A 12,421-nucleotide genomic window follows, 5' to 3' on the forward strand; every position below is an offset into this window, starting at 1 on the left:
CATACACCAACAGACTTTAGTTGTGATACAGCAGCCATGTTTTGCTACTTGCTGATTGACTGCAGGAGGTGGGACATTTTTGTTCTAGAGAGAATTTGATTGGGCAAATATTTGTGTGGTGCAAGATGAGTCATCAATATTTTCAGTATTTTTTATTTAGATTTTTCTAAGAAGAGTAAAAATCTGCATACTATATAATTTAAAATGTATATGTCTGCTAAATTTAAAAAAGTGTCAACATTTCAGTGGAGAGCTAACTAATGCAGATGGACTTGGGTTACACAATTTTTTTTTTCATGAGGTATTTTGGAGTATTCGGTTTTCATGACAAAACACACTCAGCTCCATTTTTTTGGTTGCTGAGCCATACAAATTTCTCGTCGTCATAGGGAGGAAAAATCTGGCCATCAAGCATTACGTTAGTTTCGAGAGAGTCGACATCATAAGGGCTCGAATAGTATGTGGGTGATTGGGTGTTGAGTCTGCATAGGATGCACTGTTGTCAGGGAGAAGTGCAAGTCACCTTCACGCGGTTGGCCCGGAAGCCCATATCTAACGGAGACGATCACAGAACTACACCAACCACGGACGGCGGTTCCGAAACAAGGTCCATTATGTCTGGCCACTAAATCAACGCTCCAGCCGGGAAGATATAGCACAAACAGGTGTTTATTGGCATCGTTGGCGTGAATGAGAATTAGCAGAATCTCCGAGTTGGATGACAAAGCCGATGATGGGTTTATCGTTCCGCTAAATAGAATTAATGCGCCTCTGAATGCATTAACCCCGTCACCGGCGGGTCCAGATCCGGTTATCTCGGACCGGGGCGCCTGTGAGGTTTCCCTGAACGCTCTACAGAACAGCAATGGCTCTGGTGACTCTGCAGCGCTCCCCTACACCCAGCGCCGCATCCTCAGCCAGCACCAACGCGGGGGAGGTGAGTGGAGGCTGACCGGCGGAGGAAATGCCGGGGATGCATGTGTAAATAGCGCCTAAACTGCTAATATTAGCCGGGCCTGTTGCTCGGGGGTCATTTCTCGTTTCTAATGTTGTGCAAATGTGATACTACAAGAAGTCAACGAGTTCAACCTGCCCTGTAGACGAGCGCATGCTGAAGTTTTCACATTAGCGAGGAGGAGGAGGTTGTTTTTAGGCAGTGTGGATGACGATGGGGATCCACTTGACTTGCCCAAACAAAACAAAGCAAAGCATGGCAGTGCTGAATTTTGCTTCTCTTGTTGAAATTGTGAAATATATTTGTGTATGCGGTTGAAATGTATTATAATTTTCCTTTAGTGACTGTATGCGTTGTGCAGTTGTTATTTCACTGTTTATCCTACCCTACATTCAATAACATTACCATATTTGGGTGTGTTGGGGATAATAAATCGGCTGCCTTCTATACTGAACGCAGTTTTAATTCAGCCGTACCACAAATACGATTTATACCAGTTTCTTAGTAATATGATACTTGTGACCAATTGAGCGTTTGGCAGTTCTCACTATGAACGAACATCATTATGATTTGATCATTGAGTCGAATCTTTTCAAAGAATCGGTTGAACGGATTCATAAAACCTCTATGAAATTAAGTTTTCAATTGAGTTAAACGCCTCGTTTAACCGATAATTCTATGTGCTATTGATAATAAGTTTAAGGTTATGTAATATTAAGTGTATTTTAAATATGAATTATATAGCAAAAACTAAGATTGTTAAGCTCATGTATATACTTAATCAGAGAAGAAAGGTAAATTTATGTTTGATACAGTTAAATATGAATTTAAGTTATATTTAGTTATTTCACTTGACTTAACGGGCAGATTAAAGATAAATAAGACCAGACTAAATTATCCCATGACCATTTTTATTTTTTTAACCTGTTCTTTGAGACGAACTGCTCGAAAGAACCGATTCTTCCCCTCACTACTCTCAGCACACTCGCTGCAGTGATGTCATTGAATAGATGCTCTGCCTGGTGACTGACCAATCATGGGACCCAGAATATTGTCATGATTTTGCTGTTCAGGCTTCTTTTTAGAGACAGCCCACTAATGAGCTAGCCTACTATAGCATGAGCCCACATTTATGTCCATCCCTGAGGCTTTAATTTTTTTATAATGTGCCCTAAATCTATCCAAACGGTTTTGTTTTGCCTAAACATAAAACGTTTCTGCGTAGGCCTACTATTAAAAGAATTCCGTTTAAGACATTTCTGTACCCATCTTATCAAATGTCCTTGTATATCTGAACCATAAATAGAGGCATTCAGAATTGATTGATATATGCAAAGTAATTTCATACAGTATAGGGCCCTTCGTAATTCAACTTCTGCTGTTTTATTTGTCAGGATTTAGGCAGTGATGAGGATCGAAAGGCAAACCTAAGGTCGGTGATATTTTTATTCATCTTATTTAATCCATTCATCCTTCTTTAACTATGACAATCTTAATTCTGGAGTGTCTTCATAATTGTATGTGTGGCCTATTTCAGCCTGAGTGAAAGTTTCTTCATGGTAAAAGGGGCAGCTCTGTTTTTGCAGCAAGGCAGCAGTGCACAAGGGCCCAGAACACCCACCCATCATAAAAATGCAGGTAAACCACAACAAGGTCATAACCATGATCAATTTAATGTGTGTGAAGAATTTGAAAACGTAAATAATTAAGGATTTATGGGAATAAATGGAAAGTATTTTGCATCACTGGATATTACGGTTATTTGTTTAACATTTCTATCATAAAACAGTTGTCAAATGTCTTACCTCGTGCTATGTCACAGTTAAAAGTGAAGTTTTTGGTTTCTGTGAAAAGTAAAGCCTTATTTTTTTTAATTTGATTGGCCATCTCAGTCATTTAGATGTTGATGAGGCAAAACTTTGAAAAGTTTTTATCATTATAATAACAAATATATCAGTGCCTAATGCAGTGCAGCAGAACAGCATCAAGATGATCAAATATTGGTGTGAGCAGTTTGGCCATTTCTTATTATTGGGAGAGAGTATGGTGGTCCACAACTATCAGCTTCTGCCATATTATGTTATTGTTGATGAAAATAGTGGTTTGTTGTCTATAAAACTCAGATTTTTGTTTTTAATTGCTCATCTTGCTGTTGTTGTTAAAGGGGATCTACCACAGCATCTACAAGTAATGATAAACACCCTCCGTGCCGAGGACAGAATTAAATTAGTAAGTGACGTACCTTGTGTCCAGTACAATGTAGGAATGGCTACTCCTCAAAATGTGCATACACCAGCGTGCACCATCTCCATCAACAGGTTGTTAGGTTAGAAAGCGGTTGGGCGGACCATGTGCGGTACATGGTGGTTGTCTACACAAACGGGCGTCAGGATACTGAAGAAAACATACTGCTTGGGATGGATTTTACAGATAAGGACAGGTATGTATCCGCTCACTCCAGTCATGATCCGAATGCATTCTTATTCAGTGCATGCTACACTTATTGGTAGACACAAATTGTTGTTTGTTTGTCGTAGTAAAAGTTGCTCTATTGGGATGACTCTTCCACTTTGGAGTGATACCAAGATTCACTTGGATGGAGATGGGTAAATATCTTAATTCAATTCCTCTAGGCAAAGGTTAAATCCTACTTCTAGGTTAAAAAAAAATATCCTTAATTAACTCATTTTTATTTGGTTTCAATAAATGTTTTTGTTTTTTTAATCTCAGGTACTTTACAAACACATAAAAATGCACCATCTATCTTTGGTCACATTTAAAATCACTTTATATGTGCGTGCAGAAAATGACTCGTTTGGTTTCAGTAGGGAATAACATGTTTATATTCTCTGTGCATGTGACCTAAAGGTTATTGGCAGACGCATTATGTACAGTAGAGAGAATTTTCCACTGGTTTGTGGTGTAAAATTGTTCCACTGACCAACCCCGAAAAGCAGCGTGGTCCTGCTGCCTGGATATGCATTTCTGTATAATCACAAATTATGTCATAGCTTGTATTTTACATGCCTAAATTCCTCTCATCTCATCCCCCAGAGGTTTCAGTGTGAGCACAGCAGGAAGACTACATGTTTTTAAGCCTGTGTCAGTCCAGGCCATGTGGTACGTTTACTATTACGTATCCTCTTTTAGTGTGTTTTTTTTATTTTTTATAGTGCGTTCTCACATACTTGATAAAGTGTTTATGTTTCTCTGTATGTGTGATTATTGCAGGTCTGCCCTCCAGGTGCTGCACAAAGCATGTGAGGTGTCCCGCAGATACAACTATTTTCCAGGAGGGATGGCCCTTACATGGGTTGGCTTTTATGAGAGCTGCATCTCCTCAGAGCAGAGCTGTATCAATGAGTGGAATGCTATGACAGATCTGGAGACCACACGGCCTGATTCGCCAGTCAAGTTTTCTGATCAGTGAGTTATATTTCAGTGGAGAGTAAAAAGTAGGATGAATCTTCCATGCTACAGCAGACTGCTAAACTGATTGTGGTAAAATAAGTTTGAATATTCTTATATGATACAAACTTTTTTTTTGGGGGGAGCTTATTATGGGACTAAAACCCTCAATGATTTAGCTTATTATTAACATTGTTTTTCATGTCATGCACAGGCCAACCGAGAGAGAGAGAACAGAGTGCATGATCAAAACCAAACTCCGAAACATAATGATGTTTCAGGACCTGGAAAATATTACTTCTAAGGAGGTATATGTAATAAGGCTTTTGTGCCATGGTTTACATGAATGCATCAGCCATGGAAGGAGATTTAAACTGAATCCTTTCACTTCTGTAGATCCGAAATGAACTGGAACAACATATGAGCTGCAACCTGAGGGAGTATAAAGAGTTTATTGACAATGAGATGCTGCTTATCCTGGGCCAGATGGACAAGGCTACACTCATATTTGACCATCTGTACCTGGTAAAGCTTCCTCCAAGATTTCTCTGCCATCCATGTTTGATTCTTGTTTGCCAAGATGTGTGCTTCCCTAAAAAGCAAAGCACATAGTGCGAGTTCACTGATAGGGCTGGGAGGAAAAAAACAAATCTGCATGCATGCACTAATGCATTGCCCTGCTTTCTCAGACAATTCTGGATTAATCCGCAGAAAAAAAAAATCCTACTGGTTATTGAAAACACCAAAACATTACAGATAAGTTCACAAATGGTAAGAAGGGCCAGTCTGCAGCATTTACACTATGTAAACAAGCATACACAGGAGACTGCAGATATGATTAACTGTCAAGATTTAAATGGCTGGATAATACGTTTTTATAATATTCTACTTATTTGATTATTTTATTGAAAACATTTTAATGCAATTTATTTACACCTAAATCGTAATTGTAGTATACATGGTCAAAACTTGATCAATCTTAGTCACCTTTAAGTTTACAACATAATTACAGGGTTATCGACAGGAGCTTTAAGACTCTGAAACAAGTAAAACTATGGTTGTTGTACATCTCATTAATTTCAGGGCTCAGAATGGAATGCATCCAACTTGGAGGAACTTCAAGACTCTGGGTTAGTGCTGATACACATCGACCGACAGTGCGTTGAGTTAAAATAATGAGTATTTAACACAAATCAGCAGTAAACAATCTAACGTCAGGTTATTTTTTATGCAGGGTTGGGTATATCTTGAATGTCACACGAGAGATCGACAACTTTTTCCCAGGTACCTTTTGTTATTGTAATATCCGTGTTTACGATGATGAGACTACAGATCTGCTGGCACACTGGAACGAAACCTACAACTTCATAGTTAAAGCCAAGTGAGTTATTGTCATGATTAGAAAAATATCAGAAATGTGCTATTGTCAATATACTGTGAATAAAGTATTGTACCAAAAAAAGCATTTTTGACATGGGTGCCCTGTATGTCTTTCATATAGGAAAAACAACTCTAAATGCCTTGTACATTGCAAGATGGGAGTGAGTCGCTCCGCATCCACCGTCATTGCTTATGCTATGAAGGAGTACGGATGGTCACATGAAAAGGCATACACTTTTGTCAAACAGAAGAGGAATATAGCACAACCCAATCCAGCTTTTATGAAACAACTTGCTGAGTACGAGGGGATTTTAGATGCCAGGTGGGAAAAAGCCAATATATATTTTTTAATATAGATTTAAATTTAAATAAAACACATTTAAATTTATGCATACCCATTTAATTCCATTTTAATATGTGCACTTGTTATTTTGCACATTTTTTTAATTGTTGTGAATGTGGATTTGAATAATGTGAAAAGAGCAGTTTTGGTCCAGGGTGGTTTATGCTGGTTTGGTGCTAGTGAAACAGGTCACAGCAAGTTCTTTCAAGTGAAATATGAATTAGTTAGACAGCCTTTTGGGGACACAAGCATCCAAAAGTTGACTGTTACTGGTGACCACATAGTTTTTAAAACATGGACTAAAGGGACTAAACCTAGCTTCTTTTTGACTTGTCAGTTTTCTTGTATTGTATTTTCTTTCTTTTTTTTTTTTTTACACAATCAAGAGGTGACTGCTACCTTTGTTTCCTGTCATTGTAGCAAGCAGAGACACAATAAACTCTGGCAACCAGACGGTGATGAGTATTCCCTGGAGGGCCTTCAGGCTTCAGCTGCCAGTGGTGACCAGACTCCTCAATTTTCGTCACTGCATCCCGATCAAGAGGAGACCGCTTGGGGCCACGGTGGAGCAAGTGCTTCCCCCTGCTGCGGAGAAGATCCAACAGACTATCTCAATTACAACTACTACTTCCGGCGACTCTCAGACACCGCTCTGGACAGTGAACCCTCCACGCCAGTTCGAGGTCCTCCGCTTTTAGGCATGGAACGAGTCTTTATTGAGATTGAGGATGTAGAGAGGGATGCGTTGTTGGATGATGAAGGCTTCCCCATGGTTCACTTGGCCCTTCCTGGGGAGGGTACAGCGGCCCAGACCTGTGGCCGACTGGAGCCTATAGAGGACATGCGTTTGAGGCTGGAGTTTAGCACGGTGGAGGAGGAGGACGAGGAAGAAGCACAAAAGGAGGAGGCAGAGATGGCCGCCTTAGCTCGTGGAGAGGAGACGCCGAGGGAAGACGAGAGCCTGGCTAACTCGAACCGCTTTAACAACGAGAACGCCAACAACAGCAACAGGCTGGCCGGGAAACGCAGCTGCCCTTCTGGCTTTGACGTGAGTATGACGTCTTAGCTGTAGCGGCAGCTCTCCTGGCTTGTATGCAAGCTTATAGCTCAAAGAGCTAAACACTTTACATTCTCTAAAGCATCCCGTACTCTTACACCTTTAAAAAACCTAACCATGCATTCTCCCTGCCTGTGTGTATTCATCGGTTTAGGACAGTGCTAGCATTGGAAAGCCCTACAAAGTGAAGCCCTCATATCAGTCGTGCCGAGACTGCCTGCGCCTGCCCAGCGGCCGCCGCTGCGAACGTCGCACCCATCGCCTTAACCTGTCACGTCACACTGGCCTGCCCAGTATGTCCATCCAGGCCCCCAGAGGACACAAATTCAGTCCTGTCTCCGCCAATAAGGTGCCTCCTCCTGCCACTCTGCATCAAATGAGCAGCGGGCACTGCCAGAGCCTTCGTTGCTTCGGTCGAGACAACTCAGACACTTGCCACAAGCAACCGAGCTGCGAAGACCTTCCTCAGGATTTGCGTTATTCCTTGGAGACTGAGGACAGAATGGAAGGGGAGGACGAGGGGAGCAAGGAAAGCTCCAGCAGTCCCGTGACAGAGCTTACTCTCCTGAAGCTCAGTCTGGGTGGTGAGAGGCCTACGGCGGAGCTCAGTCAGGGGGCCCAACTGGAAACACAGCTGGTGCAAATGTCCGATCCTCAGTTGGAACAGATGGACTTGAGCATAGAGGACTCTGCCATAGAGGACATGGAAGTGGACGAGGGAAACATCCCCAGCTCGCACCCTGGCTCCAGTGGACTCCAGCAAACACTCACACCGGACTCGGCCCTGAAACGCAGCTCTAGCAGCGACAGTCTGCCGAGAATTTGTAGAGGCCAGCCAGGCTTGGTATGTCAGCGAGCTCGAGAGATCGAGACCCGTGTGCGGCACGCCGGACTGACCATGTCCTCCCAACTCAAAAGGTCTAATTCACTTGCCAAGCTAGGTGACTTGGCCATCTCCAGAGAGGACCTGATGTTGTCCACCCCACTCTCCATTGACTACGATGACCAAGAGCCTGCTCTTTGCGTGCAATCCTCTTGCTCCCCCAAGCTCTCTTTAACTCCAACCGTGTTGCAGAGTTTGAAAAGCTGACTCCAAGATGTCAGAACTGCTTTCTCAGTGAATGGGACCGATCCAGTCCTACAGCCATCGGGAGCGACCATGGAGGCTGATGCTGCAAGACATCTCGTGAGAACAATCAGGCCAGGCTTGGACGTCCTTCCAGCAGCCCTTTACATAACTGCACTGCATTCTTCATTTGTCTGTCTGTGCTTTAACGAAGATATATATTAAAGCATGCTCTGGCTTGGACCTTCATTAACGGCTTTGTTCATACGGCTTTTCTTGTCTTGCTAAAGGAAGCCCTACCAGTTAAGGTTTTAAAATCGATAGGTCGCATAATCAGACCTTTTTAAATCAGTAATGATTTTGCTCAAAATATTTTTTTTTAATCTCCATAATTGAAACCAAATTTTGTGGATCTCCTAACAACATCCATGATATTTTGCCTCCTGGTTTGTTCACCAGCAAATTTAGGTGCTGCTGCAAATGAACCAATCATGCAGTTGCGATGATTTGATAGCATAAAGAGACACTTTATCTGATTTAGATAATTGAAAACCTTAAAGGTGCACATAAATGTGAAAACTAAAAGGGTGCTATGGAATAACTAATCAGAACACTTATGTACTACTAATAATATAAATTTTCAAACCATAGAAATGGTTGGACCAAATAAGGTGGTAGGCGAGTATTTATTAGTTATTTAAAAACTGAATCAGATTTATATGTAGACATTAATACATTTCCATGATAACATTTGAGCTATGGCTTTATTAAAACATGATCAAAATCTGAGCCCAAACCATAAGCTTTAAAAAACAGAAATCCATCACTAATTGGCTACTAAAATTAAATGCTGTAGTCCTGAATATTTAATTGGCAACTTTTTTGGTTGACTTGCCTTCAAAAGCCATATAGTTCCACAAACCTGTGTGGACATTTTTATCAAAATGTTGCACCACAAAAGTACTTTAAGACTAAAGTTTAGCCTGAAATGTACGATTACGGTATGTCTTTTGTTTTTTTAATCACCGTGTTATTCCAACCTGATAGTTACTTGAATGACATCAACAAAACCGCATAATTATTGTCTGTTTCCAGAGAAAAATTCAACATGAATGTGGTTGCCTATTTGTCTTACAACACTAATTTGCTTTTCAGCTGGTGTTTATCAGATCAACTACATCTGAAATGTGCTACTAGAGTAGCTCCTGTTATGTAATTTAGCTTAAGCTGTTTATTGTACAAATTGTAGCCTGTGATGTGCAAAAGGCTTTAGCAGCAACATATTAGTACAATACAGTCTTCAAGTTGATCATAGGATGTTCACTATTGTCCTTTAAAAGGTCCTTTTAAAGTGTCTCCTATTTGAAACGACATCATGGCATCTGATAACAACAGTCATGTATGTTAGGTTTTAACAGGTATGCACAGTTTGTTATAATGTTGTGGGAATAGGGACTTGCTTGAGCTTCTCAATTTAATACCATGAGGGTGTATGATATTTGTGAAAGAACACAAAGTTTGATCAGTGCTACTAGATAACAAGTTTGCAAGTATTGGTTAAACTTGACCTGAATTATTTTGTCATATATATGTGTGTAATTTAATAATTAATGTTATTGGTCTTTGTGTTGACTACTAAGCTTTTTTCATTTTTTTCATTTTTTTTTAACAATATGCAAAGTGGCCTGTGCAATAAGTGTAAGCAAGAATTTGAAGAGAATCGTCTTTATTTATACAATAATGTGAAAAGTAACTCTCTTTCATTAAGAAGAATGAAAATCTGAGAGAAACGCACCTTGAGTGAGATTTGAATGAAAGATTGTTGTTTTTTTCCATATGAGCCACTTGGGTTCAGTCACTGCTGTATGAAACTATTATGTTCTCATTTTCATTTTGAAGTTGTGATATGTATTTCATATTGCTTTTCCTGTCACTTTCTGAACTTAAAATCAGCTTTTTATTTATTCATTTATTTTTCCCATTTAAAAAAAAAATGCATATAATGAGAATGTTCCCATTTATAGTTTTGGGGGGTAAAATGATTTGCCAAATGATTGCCAAAAGAAGATGGCCTCCCAAAGAGATCACATTTGTAGTTTTGCATACCTTCTCCCAGCTGCTGCTGATTTGAGTACTAGACATTTTGTTTCTTCGGACATGCAAGTGCCTTACCTGTTGCCATTTGCAATCAGTTGTCTAATGGTTCTTTGGTAAAAAGAAAAAAAGAAATGCTCTTTTTTTTGTCTCCAACTGTTTGCGTTCTTTATAGAGCAAAGTTTATTTTGGAAAAAAAAAAGCATATTTTGAGGCTTACTCAAGTCTGTTTGTCTTTTTATTTTGATATTACATTTCATTTTTGAATAGAGGAGACCAAAGTCATTTATTTATTGTCATGTTTTGGCATGTTTGAACAAACTAAGCTAACAATAAAACTGGAAGACTGCCTTCAGCCCTAACTAAACAGCTCTTAAAAGTGACTTGGAACATACATCATATATACGCTCTACTTCATTTTGACCATTTTAAGTTGCGCTGCACTTTGTTTTATAATGTAATGTACATTTAATTTTAAAAAATAATAAATTGTTTATTGTATGCATCAGAAATGGACCAGTATTGAATTTGTATAGCTATGAGGGGCACGGAGATTGAGAGAGAACTGGTGATGATTATTAAATAAATGCACCACACATAATAATTCACTTCTTAGTATGAATACATTTTCTACAAAATGAGAGTAGAGTAAGTAATATGTAAATGAAGAAGTGCCACACAGAAGGAGCTCTTACTGAATTAGGTAAATGTGATTCTGACATCACAAGACCAGACACAGGAGCTGGAGTCAGCTAAAGAGACTAAAAGAAGTGTTTTTAGTCCAATCTAAAAACGACTCAGCATCCCAGGTGAGGATTTTTCTTATTCTGTAGGAATACATGAACACCAATGTTATTTGCCATAATGTGATTTATGTTGTACCTTTCCGGGTAGAAAGCATCTGCTAAATGTATTGGTGAATTAGTTGCCCGGAGGAGATTTATTTTATAAGTTATCTTGAAAAACATATTTACACCTTTTTTATTTTTACAGAGAAAAAAATAATAATTGTGAAATGCTAGTTAAACTCATCACTAAACTTTAAAACATGTTAGACTGCATTCAGTTTAACATAGTTTTTCATCTGCTTTCAAAAGTCACGAGAAACAAATATTGAAATGGTTTGCATTGTTAATTTGAGCATTCAACTTTGTGCTCAACCTGTAAATTCATTCACAAACTCTTTTGGGTAGGGCAATGGAGGAGCTGAACATAGAGAATCTGGTTTTATGGATGGCCCTTCTCCGCTGCAAGCTGAGGCCATCGACCTCAAAATAACCTATTAGATTTACTGCACAGGGCCTGTGCAATGACATAAGCATAATATAAGCTCGCCATTCATCCAACAGCCCAACCAGTTGGGTTTAACTCTACAGCTGACATTCTCAGACAGAGTAAAGTGTCAACACAGCGCACTGGACCCTTAAAATATCCCATCATGCTGAGAGGCACAAATGAGATGACATTTACTGATAATGTAGAGCCATTTTCATTCATGTTAACACAGACAGACCCACATTCACAAGCTGTGTCGTGTACCTTAAAATACGCTAATGACTAGTCGACTTCATATAGGCCTTCTTGAAGGCATGAATTCATCCTCATTATTTGACTTTTTATGTCTACGTAAAACATTGTGCTTTTTCAGTTTAGACAGCAGCAGAGGACAGAGGACATGCTCACACTTATCATATGTTTATATTTGGGAGGCTATTTTAGACTATTCTTCCCACGAGACACATTGTGACACTAAAGTCAGCTGATCAGTATGGTTTGCTGCTTACTTTCAAACCACTGCGCAATGGAAGATTTAGAAGGTCACTGATAAAGCCATGACCCTAGAGGTCACCGAGTTCATATGACACTGCGATGGAAACGGAGCGGTAGATGTGTCTATTTCACGGCAACTGGTCACTTTCAGAAAAAAAGGTTTTGCTTTTAGCATATCCGAGTCAAAATAACTAAGGAATTAAATAAATGAGTCATTAATGATTAAAAATCGTTAATAAAGAATTAATTGTTACTAAAAATAAATCAGAAGATTTAAACGCCTTAAAATAAGTCTTGTGCTGCTGGTGTGATGCCTTTATATATAAAGGCATCACACCAGCAGCACAA

The 12,421-nt window shown here is 39.5% G+C and overlaps 1 protein-coding gene across 4 annotated transcripts; it reads left to right on the plus strand.

Moving 5' to 3' along the window:
* The first annotated feature begins 195 nt into the window (after positions 1–195).
* LOC127957365 (protein phosphatase Slingshot homolog 1) lies at positions 196–8,462 on the plus strand. 4 transcript variants are annotated; one of them, XM_052555863.1, is made up of 15 exons: positions 196–981; positions 2,350–2,387; positions 2,493–2,593; positions 3,120–3,184; positions 3,274–3,395; positions 3,493–3,561; positions 4,010–4,075; positions 4,187–4,381; positions 4,578–4,671; positions 4,760–4,888; positions 5,447–5,520; positions 5,598–5,744; positions 5,865–6,065; positions 6,507–7,134; positions 7,298–8,462. In XM_052555863.1, exons 1-15 carry the CDS (start codon positions 691–693, stop codon positions 8,231–8,233), a joined length of 3,156 nt encoding a protein of 1,051 aa, XP_052411823.1. In that variant the 5' UTR covers positions 196–690; the 3' UTR covers positions 8,234–8,462. The 4 variants fall into 4 exon arrangements, with proteins under 4 accessions (XP_052411823.1, XP_052411824.1, XP_052411826.1 ...); XM_052555864.1 differs by having other exon boundaries at positions 244–981; positions 5,447–5,493; XM_052555866.1 differs by having other exon boundaries at positions 245–937; positions 5,447–5,493.
* The last annotated feature ends 3,959 nt before the right edge of the window (positions 8,463–12,421 follow it).

The sequence above is a fragment of the Carassius gibelio genome, chromosome B5, assembly GCF_023724105.1.
Source record: "Carassius gibelio isolate Cgi1373 ecotype wild population from Czech Republic chromosome B5, carGib1.2-hapl.c, whole genome shotgun sequence".
Lineage (NCBI taxonomy): Eukaryota > Metazoa > Chordata > Actinopteri > Cypriniformes > Cyprinidae > Carassius > Carassius gibelio.